Source organism: Talpa occidentalis, unplaced genomic scaffold, assembly GCF_014898055.3.
Source record: "Talpa occidentalis isolate TD23 unplaced genomic scaffold, MPIMG_talOcc4v2.1 talOcc4.8, whole genome shotgun sequence".
In the NCBI taxonomy this organism is placed as follows: Eukaryota; Metazoa; Chordata; class Mammalia; order Eulipotyphla; family Talpidae; genus Talpa; species Talpa occidentalis.
In genome coordinates this window covers 45,531,807-45,553,498 of record NW_023605194.1, presented here as the reverse complement: position 1 = coordinate 45,553,498, position 21,692 = coordinate 45,531,807, and the positions used below count along the sequence as shown (strand labels likewise).

The window sequence follows — 21,692 nt, the reverse complement described above, 5'->3', positions numbered from 1 at the left end:
TTTTGCCTTTCAGCTTATATAAATTAGCTCAAGTAGAGACAGCTAGCAATGTTTGTAAACAAACGCTCTTGGAAATTTCCAAGCCAGGCGATAGCAAATATTTTTATATAGCTACAACTTTATATTTTTATATAGCTACAACTAGCACCGTAAAGGCTGGGCAGGAGTGAGACCACCCCCAATGGGAACGTGTTTCTATAACAACGGTTGCCATGGTGGCAGGAACGCGCTCCTATTGGCCAGTGCCCACATTACCGCGGTTCCCCCGGCGGACTTCATTGGTTGCTTTTCTGCCGTGCGGCGCGCCGTAAGTGAAGTGTCGTAGAGCACAGGAAGGCGCGAGTCCCGATCGCAGGCCCTGAGCAAACCCAGGCTGTAGGGGCCGCTATGGCGAATGTTCCGTGGGCCGAGATTCGTGAGAAATTCCAGGCGGCTCTGGCCCTGTCGCGGGTGGAATTGCATAAAAACCCCGAGAAGGAGCCGTACAAGTCCAAATACAGCGCCCGAGTGCTGCTGGAAGAGGTCAGGGCGCTGCTGGGCCCCGCGCCCGAGGAGGAGGATGAGCGGCCTGAGGCCGAGGAGAGCTCGGGTGCGGGCGACCCCACCCTGGGGCCGCCCGCCGAGGCGGTGGAGGCCGAGGGGCCCGTCGCCCGAGGGGCCGTGAGGCTGGCGGTTATTGAGTTCCATCTCGGGGTGAACCACATCGACACGGAGGAGCTGTCGGCGGGGGAGGAGCATCTCGTGAAGTGCCTGAAGCTGCTGCGCAAATACCGGCTGTCGCACGACTGCGTGTCTCTCTACATCCAGGCGCAGGTGAGGGCGGCCGCGCCGGCCCTGGGCCAGAGGGGAGGGCGCCGGGAGGGGGCCCCCCTCTCGCACGGTTGTGCCCAGGCTTTGAAGCCCTGGGGTGATACGCGGCTGCCACACTCCCCCTCCCTCCGCCCACCCCGGCGGCATTACTCGCCCCCTCTCCTGGTGGCTGGACCGCGAGGCCCTCTGGCTTCGTGAATGCGCCCTCCGCCAGCCCGGAGCCTGTTCCTTCTAGCCAAGACAAATCCAAAAATTTGTTTTAACTTGAGGTCTCAAGGAAATGACAAAGCATGGCCGGAGTACGTTTTTCATTTGAAGGCTTCGTTCCAAACGCCTCACTCATCGGTTTGCTTCCCCTGGAATTCCTCCTCATTCTCCAAAACGCACGTCATACTTCTAGTAACTTTTAGCTCACTTTGGTCCGAACTGATCTCTCCCTTCTACCTCTGAATTTTCATAATCCTTATTTTTCCCATTTGACGGTAGGTGGATTATTAAGAAAAAAATGTGACATTTTGCGTCGGGAACATAACAAATGAGATAAGTCTGAACTCTTTGTATGTGCCTGTTGCTCTGCTTACGCTCACAAATTCTTACTTCCACTTCCTAATATATGTGATCCAGAGAACATTTACCAAAATTGATCATATGGTAAGTAGACCTCAAAGAAAAACATTGAAAAGGAAATTGTATGGGTCATACTTTTATTATGGCCCAATAAAAGTAAAAGCCACAGAATAACAGGAACTAAAATCTGTTTTTGCATATTATTTATGACCTCAGTACCTATCACATGGTAGGCACATTATTAATATTCAAGAAATGTATGCGAGATTTAATAAAATTCGTAAAATGTTGAATTCGGATAGCTTCATTTGAAATTTTCTTTAACCTTATAACTGCCTAAGATTCTAGTAAACATTTTAAAAAGTATCTCACTCACTATTTTAAAGATACAATTAGAAACTGTCCTAAATTTATTATGGGCTCCAGTATTTACTGTATATTATTGATTTTAATATGTACTTTAAATTGTCTAATATACACATCTTTCATACTCTAATATCTAAAATCAGAATGCCTAATATACACATTGTCTAATATACACATCTTTCATACTCTAATATCTAAAATTAGAATGCATTTCATAGCCAATGTAGTATATAGCGTATTTTACTTGCCATTGTTTGTTATTGATACATAAAATAATTGTCTTACAAATTGTGACATCTCACATTCAATGAAATGCAATATTTTTATTTTTTTAAAGATTTATTTATTTGTAGAAGAACTGGGGTGTAGGCCAGAAGTGGTGGGTGATGGTGAGAGAATTCATCAGAGACAGGACAGAGTGGGGAGCAGCACAGGCTGATTTACCAAAATACACTGCTAAGTGGAGCATTAGGCAAGACAAGAGAGGTCTGCAGCACCATGTGTGGGTTAGCTCGCTGGTTTGGGAATCAAACAGAGGCCTTGGCAGTGATAGCACTAAGACTTAACCCCTAGGCCACCAGGGAGGCCCCAAAATGCAGTATTTTAAACAGCCACCCTTTTCTGAGGGTGAATTATTAGAGACATACTTAGTAAAATCAGATTCAAAATCTCGATTAGAAGTTCTGACCATTCCAGTAATACAGAAGAAAAAATTATAGATTTTGGGAAAATAAAAATTATTTATATGAATAAAGTCATCATTTGCATATATGATCATTGTATACCTAAAAACCCAAAGACATCAACTGAAAACCATTGGAATTATCAGTTTAATAAAGCAGGAGGATATAAAGTAAATCTGTTCTATCGGTAGTACTCTTGTATATAAGCATAATGGGTTAAAATATTAATTTTGGAAATTGCAGCATTAGGGATACTAGAACTAGTAAACTTAAAGAGAGAGAACTATACCATGTTCCTGGGTGGTAAGATTAAAAATAATGGTATGAACCTGATACTCATTTATAGATTTGATGCAATTAGTGCTGAAATCTCAGAACTTGACAGAATGATTGTTTATCTGAACAAATAAAGTGATTATAAAAATATGAAAAGGAATGTACTAAAACAGTATAGCAGTGGTGATTCAGATTGTGCCAGTCTTCCTAAATTCTTCTGTTTAGTTGATCTGTTTCAGTGGCATTACCATACTATATATATGGTATCGTTTCACTTAATATTTACTATACATGAGAGATTTGGCCTCACTAATCATAAAGAAAACTAAAAGAATGAAATAGAAAAATTATACCAGTTTGGCAGAGATTATTAGAGATATTGATTACGCTTTGGAGAGACTAAGGAAATGGATACTATCCATTAGCATTATTGCTAGTAGAAATGTAAACACTATAGATCTTTTTTTTAAAATATTTATTTATTTATGCATACAAGAACCGGGGTACAGGCCAGAGATGGAGTTGAGAGGATTCACCAGAGCCAGAGCGGGGAGCAGAATAGGCAGACTGACGAAGTACACTGCAGAGGGGAGCAGCGGGAGGCAGGAGAGGTCTGGCGCCCTATGGGACCCTCGCGTGATGCCGGGGATCGAACCAGTGCTGCAGAGGCTGTGGACAGCTTCACAACCCAGCACTCAACCACTGTGCCACCCAGGAGGCCCGACACTATAGATCTTTTATGGAGCTCGATTTCAAAACTCTTGAATCAGGCCTTTTATGTAAAAATTCCACATCAGGGCCTCCCAGTGGCACAAGGGGTTAAGCAGTGCACTATGAAGCAATCTGCAGCTTCTGCAGCACAAGTTCAATCCCCAGCCAGGGAACTACCCACATGGTGCTGCAGACCTCTCCTGTCTCGCCTGCTGCTCCCCTCAGCAGTGTATTTCAGTCAGTCTGCCTGTTCTGTTCCCCACTCTGTCTCTGGTGAATCTTCTCACTCCTCACACCTCTGACCTGTACCCCAGTTCCTGTATGCATAAATAAATAAATCTTTGGGGAAAAAAAAAATTCCACATCAGTATCTTAAAATTACATTAAGATAGTTATGAAAAGATATGTGAACATAAATATTCATCATCGTATAAACTTTTTATAAAAAGAATAGTGTAAATAGCCCTCAGTATGTATATGGTTTAATAAATATTGGTGCATTCATATATAACAGTAGGCAGCCATTAAAAATCATAATTTATGTATGTTAACCAAAAATATCAATATTAAGAGAGGGACATATGTTTGGAATTATGTGGAATGATTTCATTTTGGTATAAGATACACCTTTGTGTGTATGTATCAGTTCTAAGGAATTTATGATAGATTTATTGCTTTGTCTCAATTTGGTGTTTCTATCTTAGGAAAGAGATTATTAGAGATATTGATTACACTTTGGAGAGACTAAGGAAATGGATACTATCCATTAGCATTATTGCTACAGAAATACAGAACCTGGACTCTGATTATCAAAAAGAGACTTCCTTTCTATCTTCACTAGGTTTTGAGGGCGCTTAGAAAAGATTTTTCTTTGTTTTTCCTTCTGATTTTTGCTATCAGCAATAAACACTTGTATTATCATCATCTTTAGTGAAATTTAACTATTTTATTATAGTAAAATTCCCTCACCAATTAAAAGCTAATTCTCTCTATTCCCTCCGCTACCAGGATATGCATACATAAGGAATACCTTTTGTGTATATTTGTAGATTTATTAAGATAGACTTGACATACAGTTTGATGAATGTGATATATGAATATGCCCATGAAACAATCAAGGTCATGAACATATCCATGATCACCAAGTTTCCTTGTGTTCCTTTGTAATCCCTCCCCTTCTTTATTCTCTCTCCCTCTTCTTTGCCTCTCCCCTCTGCATTTTCTAGAATTTTTAAATGAGATCGTGGTGTGTGCACCTTCTTATTTTGGTTTGACTTCTTGATCAACATCATAATTTCATTGCTGCATCTGAGGTGACTTTTTTCCTTTTTAGTCTGTTATGCAAATTATATTGCCAGATTTTCAGTGTTAAACCAACCCTTTCCTTTCCTGTAATAAATTCCCCTGAGAGTTTTTACTAAGAAAACTTGGGTAAAATAATACCCTTTTAATGTATTTTTATATATTGTTGAACTCAATTTGCTAAAATTTTATTAATATTATTTGTATCTATGTTCATGAAGGATATTAGTGTATAGTAAATAGTCTTCTCCCCATTCAAGTTCATAGACTCTGAATTCTCTCATGGACACCTTGTGAGTCCATTGGACCCAGGTTAAAAATCTCTGCATTAGAGGCTCTCTTTCCTTATCCTGTTCTTTTCCCTAAGGAGGTTTACAGAGGATGGTAGAAGTCCGGCCTCAGAAGTATCATTTTGCTTGAAGTGTTATCCCAATTTATGGAAGGCAGTCTAACTCCGTTCTCTAAAGGGGGCTGGGCCTCCAGTCTTGAATTCTGACATCTGAACAGATCTTTGCCCTCTACAAAGCCGGCTAAAATAGTTATATAGCAGAAGACAGATGGCCTAGTTTTTAAAATATAATCCCTAATCTAGTAAGTTTTTCCTTTGCCTTCATGGTAACAGAAGGAAGATGATGCTATGGAGAGCAAAAGCAAATGATTAATACAATAAAAGACTATGAAGAATTTTTGATTGACTAGATATAATCATAAAGCTATACAATTTTAAGAACTCTAAACTATAAACAAACTAAAAAATGGATTGAAATTACATTGGTTTATAACATTATATAAGTTTCAGGTGTGCAAAATTATACTTAAACATCTGTATATACTACATCACTTCCCAAGTCTGGTCCAAACTAGAAAGTACTTTTCTATCACCTCCATACCTTTACCCCTTTTACCCACCTTCTCTGGTCTAATACCAATCTGTTCTCTGTATCAGTTTGTTTTGTATGAACAAATATTTTCTTGTTTGAAATGGTAAACTTTAGGAATCTGACTTAACTGATGGAAAAAGGCATATAGTATCTTCAGGTTTTTCCACACCACATACTTTGAATTACTGGAATTTGAGAGCTCATTTCCCTTTGACAGGCTTGTACTGAACAATCACTGTTGAGAATTTTTCCTTGTTTGAAAGCTCTCTGGAGAAGATTATAGCTATTTTGAAAGCCTTATATATTTTATGGAACATCTTTGTCTCTATCAGTTAACTATTGTTATGTAACATTTTACCTCCAAATTTAGCAGCCTGCAGCGCATTTTTATCCTGTAGGTTTGCCTTAGCTGGTTGCCTCTGGCTCAAGAGCTCTCATCAGATTATTGGTCTGCTGAGGCTGACTTGAAGACTCAATATGGGAGACACTCCTTCCAGACTCATTCAGATGGTTATTGGCAGGATTCAGTTTCCTACACACTGTCGCTCTGATGGCCTCAATTCTGTGCTAGCTTTTTGATCTCCCTCAGTTTCTTCTCTCATAAATCCGTCTATAGGATGACTTACAACATAACAGTTTGCTTCCCTGAGAATGAGCAAGAGGCAGCACCCATGATGGAACCACAGTGTTTTATAACCTAATTTTGGAAGAGAGATTCCAATATGATCACATTTGCCATATGCTGTTTGTTAGAAACAAATCACTAAATCCAGCCTACATATTTAAAGGGAAGAGACTCTTTGAGGACACGGATAGCCAGAGGCAGGGCTCACCAGGGATGCATCTCATAGGTTGCCTGTCTCACTACATAAGGATAATACTGTTGTGAATAACCAGATTCCAGCACTGTTTGATAGGTAAATATTAACTTTGAAACTCTGAAAGTTACTTTAATTGGAAGATCTATATTGTCATTATTTCTTTTTTCTTTATTTTCCAGAATAACCTTGGTATCTTGTGGTCTGAAAGAGAAGAAATTGAAACTGCACAAGCTTATTTAGAATCTTCAGAAGCACTGTACAATCAGTATATGAAAGAGGTATGATGCATATCCAGATACATTTTAAGTTTTGATTGAAACAGTTAAGAATTGATGGTTAAGGGCCTTCCTGGTGGTGCAGGGGTTGAAGTCTCAGCACTATCGAGGTATTGCCAGCCACTGCGTTTGATTCCTGGTTAGGGAGCTGACCCACATGGCACAGCAGACCTCTCCTGTCTTGCCCATTGCTCCCCTCAGCAGTGTATTTCAGTCAGTCTGCCTGTTCTGCTCCCCACTCTGTATCTGGTGAATCCTTACCCCCATCCACTTCCCCCGCCCCGCCACTGGCCAAGACCCCAGTTCTTGCATGCATGCATAAATAAAATACATCTTTAAAAAAAGGAATTGATAGTGAGAATTTGTTCATAATATTCCAGACCTTTCTATAGAGTGGTCTAAGTGGTCATCTGATAGCTAAAATTACTTTGTATTACAAATTTTAGTGTTCTTAAAAGTAATCCTTGGATAGAGTCTAATGATAACCCTAGTCTAATTATAATTGAATTATATAGGAAATATTATATTAATCCTAACATGCTGATACTTGCATATTTTTACTTATAATTTAAAAATTCTGTTTTGAGTTCCACTGAGAATAGTAGTGCTTAAAGAAACCTAAGCAACTACTTAAGCAAAATGTCAGAAATCTTTGAGGCAACAATTCTCAAATTTCAGCTTGCATCTGAATGACCTGTTAAAAAAACAATGTTCCTTCTCAGATTCAGACTTAGCAGATCTGGGTGGGGACCTGGAATTTGCATTTTTAGCAAGATAGTAGGTGATTCTCATTTGCTGATCTAGGTATTGCACTTGAGAACTACTTCAAGGTAATGGTTTTTTAGCTATTTTCTTTTTACCCATGAAACTCTTCTGAAATAAATTATGTAAAAACTGATCAAGCTTTTCTAGTTAAGCAGGTCAAAAATACCCTCAGCTCAGTCCACTACAGACTCTTCCCTCCTCCTTATTAGTAATAAAACAGAGGTATCATGGAGCCTGGACTGAAAACAAACCATCTATTTCTTCAATAAATTTTACCTACGAAGGACCTCCCTGGTGGCGCAAAGGGTTAAGTCCCAGCACTATGAAGCTATCAGCAGCCACTGAAGCACTTGGATCCCTAGCCAGGGAGCTCCCTCCATGGTGCAGCAGACCTCTCCTGTCTTGCCCACTGCTCCCCTCAGCAGTGTATTTCAGTAGATCCCCCTGTTCTTGAATATTAGAATGTTCAAAACTTTTATCTTCATTAATGATCAGTTCAGAACAATATTACTCTAAGGGTATCTATATCTTTCCTATTATCATCCTTATGTATTTTTTTTTAATTTTTTAACAGTATTTTTTTAAAGATTTATTTATACATACAAGAACTGATGTCTAGGCCAGAGATGTGGAAGGGGTGAGAGGATTCACCAGAGACAGACTGGGGAGCAGAACAGGCAGATCTACTGAAATACACTGCTGAGGGGAGCAGAGGGCAAGATGGGAGAGGTCTGCTGCGCCATGTGGGTTAGTTCCCTGGCAGGGGATGGGACTCATGCTATAGTGGCGGCCATAGCTTGGTAGTGTTGAGACTTAACTCCTTTTGCCACCAGGGAGGCCCCATGGATGTTTTTATTTATTTATTCATTTATTTTTTAAGATTTATTTATGCATACAAGAGCTGGGGTATAGGCCAGAGATGGGGGGGGGTGGGGTGGGTGAGAGGGGGCTTGAGGGTGAGAGGATTCACCAGAGACAGAGTGGGGAACAGAACAGGTAGACTGACTGAAATACACTGCTGAAGGGAGCAGCGGGCGAGTCGGGAGAGGTCTGCTGCGCCATGTGCGTTGCTCTCTGGCCAGCCAGGGATTGAACTCATGCTGCAGAGGCTTCAAATTGCTTCACAGTGCAGTACTTAATCCCTTGCACCACCAGGGAGGCCTGCCCCATGGATGTTTTTAAAAGAACTTTTTCTAGAAAGCAAAATTATCACTGAAAATACTTAAAGAATTATACATCCCTAAAAGCAAATTGGTAGGTTTTTTTAGTGTTGCTTAATCTCAGTTAAAATTTTGTCAAATGTGAGCTTGTGGACAATCTCTTTATAGCTGCTAAATTCTTCTTTTTTTTTTTTTAAGAGGCATGTATTTTCATTTATTTATTTATTTGTTTGTTTGTTTGTTTATACATGCACTGGGTACAGTCAGAAGCGCGGGAGGGTGAGAGAATTCACCAGAGCCAGAGCGGGGAGCAGGGCAGGCAGAAGGACTGAAGTACACTGCTGAGGGGTAGCTGCTAAATTCTTAAGGTTAAGGTAATTACTTCTTGGTAACATGAAAGGGAACTAGAGAAAAATGAAATGGGCTTTTAAAATTTGATTTCTTGAGTTCCTCCTCCAGAGGGGGGCGCTTGGTGTTGATACTTTAAAATTTTGTTTTTCTTGAATTATAGATTGGGAGTCCTCCTCTTGATCCTACTGAGCATTTTCTTCCTGAAGAAGAAAAACTTACTGAACAAGAGAGATCAAAAAGGTGAGTGGGTACAGAAATCAGCTTTCATGACTAATTCCACATAGTATAGGTGATTGTTCAGAAAAGTGCAGTGGTTTTCTTCTTGAAGATATATTTTTTTAAAGATTTATTTATGCATACAAGAGCTGGGGTACAGGCCAGAGATGTGGGGGCGGGGGGGGGGCGGCGGGGACTATGAAAGGATTCACCAGAGACAGAGTGGGGAACAGAATAGACAGACCAACTGAAATATATTGCTGAGGGGAGCAGCAGGCAAGACAGGAGAGGTCTACTTCTCCATGTAGGTTGCTCCCTGGCCGGCCAGGGATCGAATTCATGCTGTAGAAGCTGTGGATTGCTTCATAATACGGTGCTTAACCTCTTGCACCACCAGGGAGGCCCAACCTTCAAGATATTTTTAAAAGGTTATAGAATATGGATTCTGACATGGACTAAAATCCTCCATTTGCCACTTACTATCTATGTGATCCTGTCAAATCTGAGGCTCAGTTTCCTTAGCTGTGAAATAGCCATCCCAACTCAAAGGATTGGTGGGAGATCAAAATAAATATGAAAGTGCCTTAAAATTTTATGTTTTTATGCTTATTTTTCTCTTCATAGATTTGAGAAGGTTTATACTCATAACTTATATTACCTGGCTCAAGTTTACCAGCATATGGAAATGTTTGAGAAGGCTGCTCATTATTGCCACAGTACCCTAAAACGCCAGCTTGAGCACAATGCCTACCATCCTATAGAGTGGGCTATTAATGCTGCAACCTTGTCACAATTTTATATCAATAAGGTAAGCTTCTCAAAGTAGTTATCTAACAGAGTTATTGGTAATGCATACAAAAATAGAATCAGTAGCACCCTGAAAATACCATCTTTTTAAAAGTTTGTGTTTTATAATATAAACTAGAGAGAATAACAACCCATTTTACCAGTGTAATAAAATTGTATAGCTTTTTATTGCATTCTTTTGAATCTTAAAATGCTAAGTTTTAGCATTGTCTTGTTACCAAAGACCAAGTTTTTTTTCAATTAGGCTTCCTATCTCAGTTCATTTTAGTGAGGTTACTTTTAAATTGAAGATGTTTGTTCTCATGTAGATATATCTTTATCTTTTTGTAATGGTAATCTGGTAACTGAGAATTTGTCTGAGGAAGTTGACTGTTAAATGTGGGCTTTGATAAAAGCATGTGACACATTTCAGTTATTCTTCAGAATTAACTCTTTTATAATAATTTTTCTGTGTTGGAAATGTCTCTGCCCAATATCAGAGTTCCAGGTCTTTATACTATACTTCTTCTGGACTGTTCCCCAGGGACAAATTTGAACGTCTTAGTTGTTTATTGGAATTATTCAGAATCATGTTGATATATTCTTAACATTTTTTTTAAGCCCTTAATAGTTTTTAATGCTGAAATGTTTATAAGATACCTTTCCTACCCAAACTTTCTGTTATTCCTCAGTAAGACAGCTCAGCAATAGAAATTACTTTCATGTATATTACTAATTCACAAGTCTTTCTGAAATTTTGGTAATTCTTTACTTATCAGAGTTCCTTCTTAGATGTCTCTGGTTATCTGCTACCTTATCCTTACTGGGCCTTTATCCTTTCTAAGCTTTTTGTTAGTGCTGGTTCTGTAAATGCGCCCTATGTTTAAAGTATTGTCCCACAGAATTTCATTCAGAAAAGCTATTAGCAGGAGAGAAAGGGCTGTGGTGACTGCAGCATCGCTTCTAGGACTTTGATCTAAGATCAAGCGTGTAAGTAACGCTATTGCATATATCAGAGCATTCAGTTAAATCTAACTCATGAATCCATTTCATTGTGGTCATCATCAAAGAGTGTTATCCGGTGCCTCTGCTTGTGGCACCTTTTCTATAGCTGCTGGAGGCCCTTTGTTTTGTTTAGCAACTTTAAAATTACATATTCACTGTGATTTTAATTAACATTTAAATGTCTACAGATATTGATAATATTGAGCTACCTAGCTATTAATTTAAAGTATAATTAAAATTTAAAGTTGTTAAGCATTGCTTATGTGGAGCATGCAATAATTTTCATGAGTCCTTCTCCCACCCCACTTTTATTTTTTACCAATATATTTTACACATTTTTGTTACAACCAGCTAAGTTATATTGCAAAAAGAGATTTGAACCATATCTTTAAACAATGTAATTGTCATTTGTTTGTATCATATCATCATCATCTGGTTCCAGTGATGAGGGTTTGCTTCTTGGTGAGTCCCTGCCTGGTAGGTGCTAGTACCCACATTTACCAGCCACCTAGAGGGCACAGGTGCTCACTGTTTTAGCAGTGGTTGCTCACAGGGCGTTGATCTGGGCAAAGTTGAAGTGATATTAATGGGTGAGGGATTAGAGAGGGACTATTTAAGCTGCTTTATGTAAACTGTGACTTTCTTCTTGGATTTTGAAGTTTAACACCACCAGTTTGAATTAAGATGTTGCTGGGATAGTACTGCACAGCTGTTCTCAAGATGGCTTCTGAATTCACCATAATGGAGTTACACTCAATCTGATGTTTCAAAGTCATAATAGCCAACCATTAAAAATCTTAGCAGTGGGGCCTCCCTGGTGGCACAGCGGTTGAGCGCTGGGTTGCGAAGCTGCCCGCGGCCTCTGCGGCGCCGGTTCGATCCCGGCTGCTCCCCGGCCACCAGAGGAGGGTCCCACATGGCGCGCAGACCTCTCCTGCCGCCCGCTGCTCCTCTCAGCAGTGTACTTCGGTCCTTCTGCCTGCTCTGCTCCCGCTCTGGCTCTGGTGAATTCTCTCACCCTCCCGTGCTTCTGACTGTACCCAGTGCATGTATAAACAAACAAACAAACAAATAAATAAATAAAACATGCCTCTATTAAAAAAAAAATTTAAAAAAAAAAAAATCTTAGCAGTCACTTATATGAAGTAGAGATTATATTTAATGAGGGTGGTTTCCACCTAAAAGTTGGACTTTAACTTTGTGCTTTTGCTGGGTGGTCCTGTGAGTTACATGACAAATGCGAAGTGTGGAGATCTTCTCCAAATGTTTGAGAAGTTTACCATGCCAAGATTTGAATTATGAAGTCTTCAAATGTGTTAATAAAGCAGTTACATAAAATTCATCTGTGGAAATAGATTGACTTCAAAACTTGATGGGAAGTTTCATGTAAATTACAAAGATTTTAGAAGACCTGGATCTCTTCGTATCAGAACTTAACCTTTTGCCTCTGAATGGTAGGATGTAAAAGGGATCTCTAATAAAAATTAAATTTTCAAATCCTTTGACAGATTGCAAATGATCTAAGAATTTATTATGTATGGGACTTTGGCTATTTAGATTGAACCTAAAGGACTAGATGAGGTAATGAGTCTAGGATAACTATTCTTACATACTTTGTTTACCTGAGGAGAGCTAACTTTCCATCAACAGTTGTCTTTCAGCCATTTTGATTATTAAGAGTTTGGAGCGCTGTTACTTTAACCTATGAGGTAGCTTTTTAACCAGATCATAGTCTTATATACCTTCCAAATGTTCAGCATTTATACAAGGTTTCCTTGGTAGTATTTTTACCTGATTTTATAGCTTTTCCATATAAAAGACTTGATACAAGTATCATTGCAAATAAGGCTGTGTGATAATTGTCTTCACTCTTTTTTTCAACAGCTATGCTTTATGGAGGCCAGACACTGTTTATCAGCTGCTAATGTCATTTTTGGTCAAACTGGAAAGATTCAAAATACAGAAGACAGTGAGTATTAAATAATTTTTAAAAGATTTTGAAATCATTTTAATGTTAGAAAAATTATAAGAACAGAGCAAAAATCTACCATATGTCCTTCTAAATTCACCAGTTGTTAATAATTGCATCATTTGCAATCATCATTCTGAACCTCTGTGAGAAGACTGAATATATTATTTACTCTTTTACCACTTAATACTTCAGTATATATTTCCTAAGAAATAAGAACGTTTTCTTACATGATCATAAAACAGCTCTCCTGCCTGCCTGTGACTATGCAGGTGCCTATCTTTCTTCTTTTATAATGTAAAGGAAAAAAAAAACAATCTTAAGGATAGTTAGACAAAGAGTTTTAGATAACGTGAGGAGTTGAACCTGGGATGCAGTCTGTCAGAATTTTACTCTGAGAACCATACCAGCAATCACAAGTTTGAATTTAGTTTATATAGATCGAAACACTGAGTCCATTGACATTAAATGTAATTATTCTTTTTTTTTTTTTTTAAGATTTATTTATTTATACAAGAACTAGGGTTCTTGGCGTGGGAGGGTGAGAGACAGAGCAGGGAGCAGAACAGGCAGTCGGACCGAAGACACTGCTGAGGGGAGCAGTGGGCGAGACAGGAGAGGTCTGCTGTGCCATGTGGGTTTCTTTCTGGCCAGCCGAGAATTGAACCCGCGCTGCAGAGGCTGCCCAGACAGCTTCACAGCACTGCGCTCAACCCGCTGCGCCACCAGGGAGGCCCAGAAATGTAATTATTTTTGACAGGGAGCTTCTGGCTTTAAGTTGTTTTGACCTAAAATTATGTTGATGCTATCTGTGTACAGAGGAAGGTAATGTTAGGGTTTAATGTCTTCCTTTCTAAAGAATGTATTGTGGAGGTGCAAAAGCGAGGTACCATTGTTCAAACCTTCTTTATCCAGCTTCTCAGTCTTAAGTGGAGGTTGGAAAGGCTAAGTTACCTATAGACTGTACATTTTGGCTTCATTGCTTCATAAACTTCAAGTCTGTGCAAATGGTTTGCTCTCTTATTTGCTGGAAAAGAGACATGTTATTCCCAGAACATTTTTTTACAGTTCACACTATAAATCACAATAATCAACTGTTTATTATTAAGCCATTAAAAAAGAAATATATTGATTTATGACAACATGAGTAGAACTCAGTGCATTATGCTAAGTAAAATAGGTCAGAAAGACAAATACTGTTCTTCATCACACATACATGTAGAATCTTAAAAACAAAAAAAAATTGCTCATAACTACAGAGAACAGATTGCTTTCAGAGGCAGGGGCTGGGCAAAAATGGGTGAAGAATCAAAAGCAATAAACTTATGAATTAAGTTCTGGGACCGTAATACAGCATGTTGAGTGTATTGTGTATTTGAAAGTTGCTAAGAATAGATCTTAAAAGTTCTCATTATAGGAAAAAAATTGTAATTATATGGATAGTTGTTAATGACTTATTGTGACAATCATTTTAAGTCAGTACAGGTTTCCCTGATATCCAAAAATAGAGCATTCTTGTGAAATCTTTCATAAGATGGAATGACATAAAGTGAAGAAGCAATTACCATTAATTTATATGGAAAATTTTTTTAGCATTCCCCAAACCACTAAATAACCCACCAAATTATACCAAATAACACTAACCTGTAGTAAAAGCAGGAATGATAAGACATACAGAGCCTGTGTAAAGCAGTTCCAGGGAAGGAACTTGTGCCACTCCCACTGCTTAGGATGTGTGCTGCCTCTAGAATGCCGGGCCTCTGCCAAACACTGAATACTGTTTTTGCTTCTTGCCTTCTGTTATAAATGTGAAAATTCTCTTTCAATTTCTTTGTTAGTGAGACTAGGCACTAATGTCGGTCTTTTGTTAGAGCAAAGTTTAAGATGAACTTTTTAAAAGTGGGGGTACCTGAATACAAAAAAATGGAATCATTATGTTGTACGTCTGAAACTAATAAGTTATATTTTTACATATTTAAATGTCAATTTTTAAAAACTAGGTGGTCGAGTCACTTTACAGGTTTTGTAATAATGTCACAATTTTCTTTAGCATTCTGAATCAGAAGAATATAGAGGCTGTGAAAAGTTAGAGAAATGGTTTTAGATTGGTTGAAATCTAGAAGGCACTTGTCCCAGAAAAAAAATTAGTAAGAACTAAACCATCAGTGAGATACTTTGTTTTTAACTCTTCGAAACAGAAAGCTAAATGACAATGCCCAGTGTTTTCATAATGCTTTCATTGAGCAGCATCATATATAGTTGGTTTAAGTACTTGTTGAAGATAAATTGGCAAGATATATCAAGAATGTTTAGAATAGTTTAAATGCTGACCCAGTAAATTTCACTTCAAGGAATTAGTCATAAGGAAATAATTGAAAATCTATACAGATTTGTAATGCACAGAGACCTTTGTTCAGGGTTGTTTATAATAGAAGAATTAGAAGAGACTAATGCCCAATTTTAGAAAAACAGTATGGAATATCTATTTAATTGTATTATAATACATTTTTTAAAAATGCATTAGCAACAGTTGATAATGATATGAGTAAAGTACTAGTGGTATAACATATGGAAAGGCCATATTCAAAATTAAACATACATTGTGACCTTAGTTTTACCTATAGATAATGCACAAGAAAACATTAGAAAGAAATATGTAAAAGTAACAGCAGTTAGTGCTCTGGGTGGTGGACATTTTGGGGTGTTTTTTCCCTCTGTTGCTTCAGTGAAAATCTGTTATTTTATAATCAGGAAAAAAGTGATACAAAAAGAATGCAGTGCTCATTGAAAATTACAATTGTGACCATTAATTTAGGCAAATCACTGTGCTTTGTTACAAACGCTGTGTAATTTTAGCTACTGAAACTGATGGAGATGTGCCAGAGCTTTATCATCAAAGAAAAGGGGAAATAGCAAGATGCTGGATCAAATACTGTTTGACTCTCATGCAGAATGCTCAACTATCCATGCAGGTAATACAATCAAAAATTGCCTTTTCTTTTTTAAATGAACAGAATATAAGTAAAAGCTTAAAAGGGGGGATTATGTCCATTGACCTCACTGCATGTTTATTATGCAGGGTACGCAGAATGTGCTCATGTTTATTATTTGTTCTCATCTTCTCTATCTTTTAAAATCTTATTCATTATTGGGGCCTCCCTGATGGCGCAAGGAGTTAAGACACAAACTATGAAGATATCGGCAGCCACTGCAACACGAGTTTGATCCCCGGCCAGGGAGGTGACCCATTATTTAAGTCTTAATACTTCTGGTTCCTTGATAACTTCCTTTGGATAAATAAATCCCTTTAAGAGGTTAAGAGTGGGGGATATACTGCATCAGATTCATAGTATATCATTACCTCCAGGCACAAGAGGTTCTCAATAAATTCAATAAATCATTGTTGAATGCATCCTCTACGGATATCTCTACAGAGATATCTCCCTCCTTTAAACTCCATAGAACTTTTCTTGCCTCTTCCTAAGACACTTAAATTCTGTCTGTATCATCCTGATTCATATTCTTTTTCCTTTACTTCCTTATAGACTACAAGCAACTTGAGGATAGAAAAATTCTTACTAATCTTTATATAGTTTCATAATCTTTATATGCTTTATATAGCATATGAATCTGTATAAATATATCTAGCAATAAATATATCTAGCCCTGCCATTTTTGCAGTTGTATAATCTCTCCATGTCTCAACTTCTTCAACAGTGAGATGGAGATAAAAATAATACATACATGCATGCACACACACACACAGAGATATGCATATGAAGATCTCAGAAATATGAAATCAGACTTGCCTGGAGAAATTGTTTTTATTTTTTCTATTTGTATGAATTAAAGCATAATATTTTTATAGAACCTTGTGAAACTACTCAACAAAATTAACCACAGAATTATAGATGCATAGCATAGGTCTTTAAAAAAAATAACATTGAGAAGCCTCCCTGGTGGTGCAAGGGGTTAAGACGCAACCTATGAAGCTATCCGCAGCCACTGCAGCACGAGTTCCATCCCCAGCCAGGGAGCAACCCACATGGCACAGCAGATCTCTCCTGACTTGCCCATTGCTCCCCTCAGCAGTGTATTTCAGTCAGTCCACCTGTTCTGTTCCCCACTCTGTCTGGTGAATCCTCTCACCCTCTCGTACCTCTGGCCTGTACCGTAGTTCATGTATGCATAAATAAATAAATCTTAAAAAAAACAAAAAGAACATTGGGCTTCCCTTGTGGCACAGGGGTTAAAGTTTCAGCACTGTCAAGCTATTGCCAGCCATTGCAGAATGAGTTCGATCCCCGGCCAGGGCGCTAACCCACATGGCACAGCAGACCTCTTTAGTCTCACCCACTGCCCCCCTCAGCAGTGTATTTCAGTAGATCTGCCTGTTTTGCTCCCCACTCTGTCTCTTGTGAATTCTCTTACCCCCTGCACCTCTGGCCTACACCCCAGTTCTTGTATGCATAAATAAATAAATTTAAAAAAAAAAAGAATATTTTAGAATATAGTGTAAAGATGGAGCAAGCCTACAAGGGAAAGAATCCTGGGGAATTTTATGTCTAGAGTAGTTGGAGCTGGGAAGAGCTTTAGCCCAGAAAGCAGTTTAGGAAGCATATAAATAAATAAGTCCAGGGAGCAAGTAAGCAAACAAGATTTAGAGAATTATGACCTACTTTTGAAGTAATTATATCAAGTATAATGCTCTATGGTTTAATTTTGCCCTAATTTAGTTGATGTTTTCCAGACCGGATACTAGAACTTATTGCATGCTTAAACTCAAATGTTTGCCATGCCACTAAATTACTCAAATATCTTTAAAAAAATTTTTTCCCAGATACTCCTTAATATGACCTTTTTGTTACCTCAGCTTCATCCTTTGGTTGTCCGTTTATTCATCTGAAAAGCCTTCTTCAATTTATGCTTAAGATTTGTTCAGTTAAGTATTAATGACAGCTCTGTACTAGTCATTATACTATGTGAACAAAAAATAGACCTGGTTATTGACCTTGTGAAAAAGTGTAATTTTAATAAGTTCCATAAAGGATATGTCATTGAAAAGGTACAAAAGGAGGAAACAGTTAAAGCAAGCTCAGTGAAGGAATAAAAATAAATCTTTAAAAAAAATTTTTTTTTAGTGGCCACATTAGAAAAGGAAAAAAAAGGTAATACTTTATTTTTATTTGACCCAGTGTATAAAAATGTTACCATTTTCTATGCCAACATTTCAACATTACTAGAGAGATTTTACATTCTTTATTTTTGTACTAAGTCTTTGAAGTTGGGTATAGATTTTATATGTATAGCCCACAACTGTGGCTGTGGTGAGTTTCGATTCCACATTTTAAATGCTCAGTTGCCACCCACACTTGGCTAATGGCTACTGTTTTCAACAGCGCAGGACTAGAGACAGTGTCAATGTAAAGGAGAAAGACCTTGGGGCTAAGCACTGATGGATCTGTTTTTTAATCATATTAGTTTTGGGGTGTTTTTTGCCTCTGGAGTTAGGGAAGGATAACTTTTAACTATGAAGATTTGACGCTTCACTGTAGTGTCAGTCCTAGACTATTTCTCTATATTTCACTATAGAACATAGTATAAACACCATATGGTTAATCTTAATGGCATCTCAGTAAATGTTTTTAGTATATAAACTACATTCTTACTCTAATGTTAAAAGTAAATATTACTAATAATGTGCTATATGTATATAACGTGTCACAGTTCTAAAAGTGCTTTTAGTATGTATTTATTTTAGCTGAAGGAATAACTATGAGTTTTAGTTCCCCAAAGAGGATTGGTAGTATATAAATGGCTTAATCTATTTTATTTAAATATTTTTCCAAATTTCTTGAAATTTTTAATATAATTGGAACATCGTTAAAAGAAGTAAGTTTTAAAAGATATCTAGGATAATATCTTCCTAAACCAGGCTGAACTATAAGAAGGTTTTCTTTTTTTTCTAAATATTTATTTTTATTTATCTATGCATGCAAGAACTGGAGTGTAGGCCAGAGGTGCCGGGGGGTGAGAGGATTCACCAGATTGGGGAGCAGAACATGCAGATTGACTGAAATACACTGCTGAGGGGAACAGCAGGTGAGTCAGGAGAGGTCTGCTATGCCATGTGGGTAGCTCCCTGGCCAGGGATCAGACTCATGCTGCAGTGGCTGGCAATAGCTTGATAGCACTGAGACTTAAACCCCACGCCACCAGGGAGGCCCAGAAGGTTTTCTTTTCTTTACTCTTATTTGCTTTAATCTTGTTAGACAGCAAGAAGATCAGTATTATACTTAACCATAATTTTTTTCCCTTTCAGGATAACATAGGGGAACTTGATCTTGATAAACAATATGAACTTAGAGCTTTAAGGAAAAAAGAACTGGAAGAGGAAGAACGTGTTAGGAAAAAAGCTGTGCAGTTTGGAACTGGTGAGCTGTGTGATGCCATCTCTGCAGTAGAAGAGAAAGTGAGGTATTTGAGACCTTTAGATTTTGAAGAAGCCCGGGAACTTTTCTTATTGGGTCAGCACTATGTCTTTGAGGCAAAGGAGTTCTTTCAAATTGATGGTTATGTCACTGACCACATTGAAGTTGTCCAAGATCATAGTGCTCTGTTTAAGGTGCTTGCATTCTTTGAAACTGACATGGAAAGACGGTGCAAAATGCATAAACGTCGAATAGCCATGCTAGAACCCCTAATTGTGGACCTGAATCCGCAGTATTACCTGTTGGTCAACAGACAGATTCAGTTTGAAATTGCACATGCATACTATGATATGATGGATTTGAAGGTCGCTATTGCTGACAAGCTGAGGGATCCTGATTCACACATTGTGAAAAAAATAAATAATCTTAATAAGTCAGCATTGAAGTACTACCAGCTCTTCTTAGACTCCCTGAGGGATCCAAATAAAGTATTTCCCGAGCATATAGGGGAAGATGTTCTTCGCCCTGCCATGTTAGCTAAGTTTCGAGTTGCCCGTCTCTATGGCAAAATCATCACTGCTGACCCCAAGAAAGAGTTAGAAAACTTGGCAACATCATTAGAACATTACAAATTTATTGTTGATTACTGTGAAAAGCACCCTGAGGCTGCTCAGGAAATAGAAGTTGAGCTGGAACTTAGTAAAGAGATGGTGAGTCTTCTTCCAACAAAAATGGAGAGATTCAGAACCAAGATGGCCCTGAGCTAATCCTTTTTTCTATTGGATGAAAATGTGCAATACTGAAGACATTTTTTCCCCTTAGTCACACAGGTCCAATTCCATTGTGATATTACCTTTATAGCTAGATTGTGGTCTGCACTTGAGATAGGCCAGTTGAGTCTTTGCTAGGACCTTACTTAACATAAATAAATTAATAATTTACACCTAATTATGTAAATTGCCTTGTTGAAGTGACATGTGATTGGTATTTTAGATTGCTTGTTTCCTATTTAAATATAAACCTTTCCTCCCTCCATTTCTAACTGTGGGCTAGTACTTGATGGATTCCATAAGAGGGAAAATACTGGGTACTATCCCTGGTAGATAAGCCTATTACTGTATTAAAATTTAAAACATAACTTCCTATAATTATCCTTCCCAAAATATTTACCTTCCTAAATTTCCAAAGAAATCTTTCCTTTTTGAAAATAACTTAAAAAACTAAGTTATGTTGTTGTAAAGTGGTTTGTCTTAATTATAGGGGAGGGAATAAACCTTGTTGGAAATATAATAAATTGACTTGTTTCACTAATAAGAGCTTCCATTTTTTTCTTTTGTTGTCTTACGAGATTTGATCTTATTTTTGATACCTCTAATTTATTTAAAGCCAGAAGAATATTTCTTTGATAGTATTACACAGATAGAAAACATTAAAATCTCATTCATGGAATAGATATTTACTGAGCTACTTGTTACTGTGTGCCAGAAAAATCTTACTAGTTACCATTTTTCAGAGGATCCTGATCTAGGAACCTGTAAAGCACTGTTGACAAAGGATATGTACTTCGTAGTACGATGGTTAATGTGTTAGTTATTGTAAGAAATGCTGAATTGAAAGAGTCCCTACTCAATGCACAAATCAGAATCTTTTATAAAATTTGATACAGTATAGTTCTATATATTGGTTTACTCATTAATTTGCTTCATAAACTTTTAAGAATCTATAACATTTACATATGTAAATGAAATTAAATTTCCAGGGAAAAAATATTACATATAACAGCAATGTGTAATTCACCTAATACTTAATAATTATTAAATGTCTACCATAGGTTAGGCACTGTTCTCACTTTTCTAAGCAGAAGATACAATGATCATTAAGATAAACAAGGTCCTACTCTCATGGAGCAAATGAATAAGCAGGATGGTTTCGGATCATAAATGAGTTGAGAAAGGAAAAAGAGTGATACGGTAAGCATTTCATGGAAGCTGTGCTACTTTAAGTTATGGTGACCTCAAAAAGTGAGAGGTGTTACTGAGCTGAGAACTGAATGAGAATAAAATGCAGCAAAGTTAAGATCCTTTGGTAAAGAATTCTAGGGAGTACTGCCATCAGACTGGAATTAGCTTTGGCATTTTAGATGGTAGGAAAGGTCAATGTGGCTGAAAAAAATAAGGGTTGGGTGGGGTGTGGCAGGGATAGGGAGCCCAGATGGAAAGGATTTTGTAGATCAGGGCTGATTATCATTTTAAAGAAACCACTCTGTGTCTAAGGGGAAAATAGAGTGTAGAGAGAAGGGTAAGAGTCCAGAGAGGAA

At 37.8% G+C, this 21,692-nt stretch overlaps 1 protein-coding gene across 1 annotated transcript; it reads left to right on the top strand.

The window, feature by feature from the left end:
* Positions 1-308: 308 nt before the first annotated feature.
* Positions 309-20,687, top strand: KIFBP (kinesin family binding protein). The gene is made up of 7 exons (XM_037496477.2): positions 309-813; positions 6,597-6,695; positions 9,129-9,208; positions 9,809-9,992; positions 12,860-12,944; positions 15,801-15,916; positions 19,267-20,687. Exons 1-7 carry the CDS (start codon positions 388-390, stop codon positions 20,140-20,142), a joined length of 1,866 nt encoding a protein of 621 aa, XP_037352374.1. The 5' UTR covers positions 309-387; the 3' UTR covers positions 20,143-20,687.
* Positions 20,688-21,692: the final 1,005 nt, after the last annotated feature.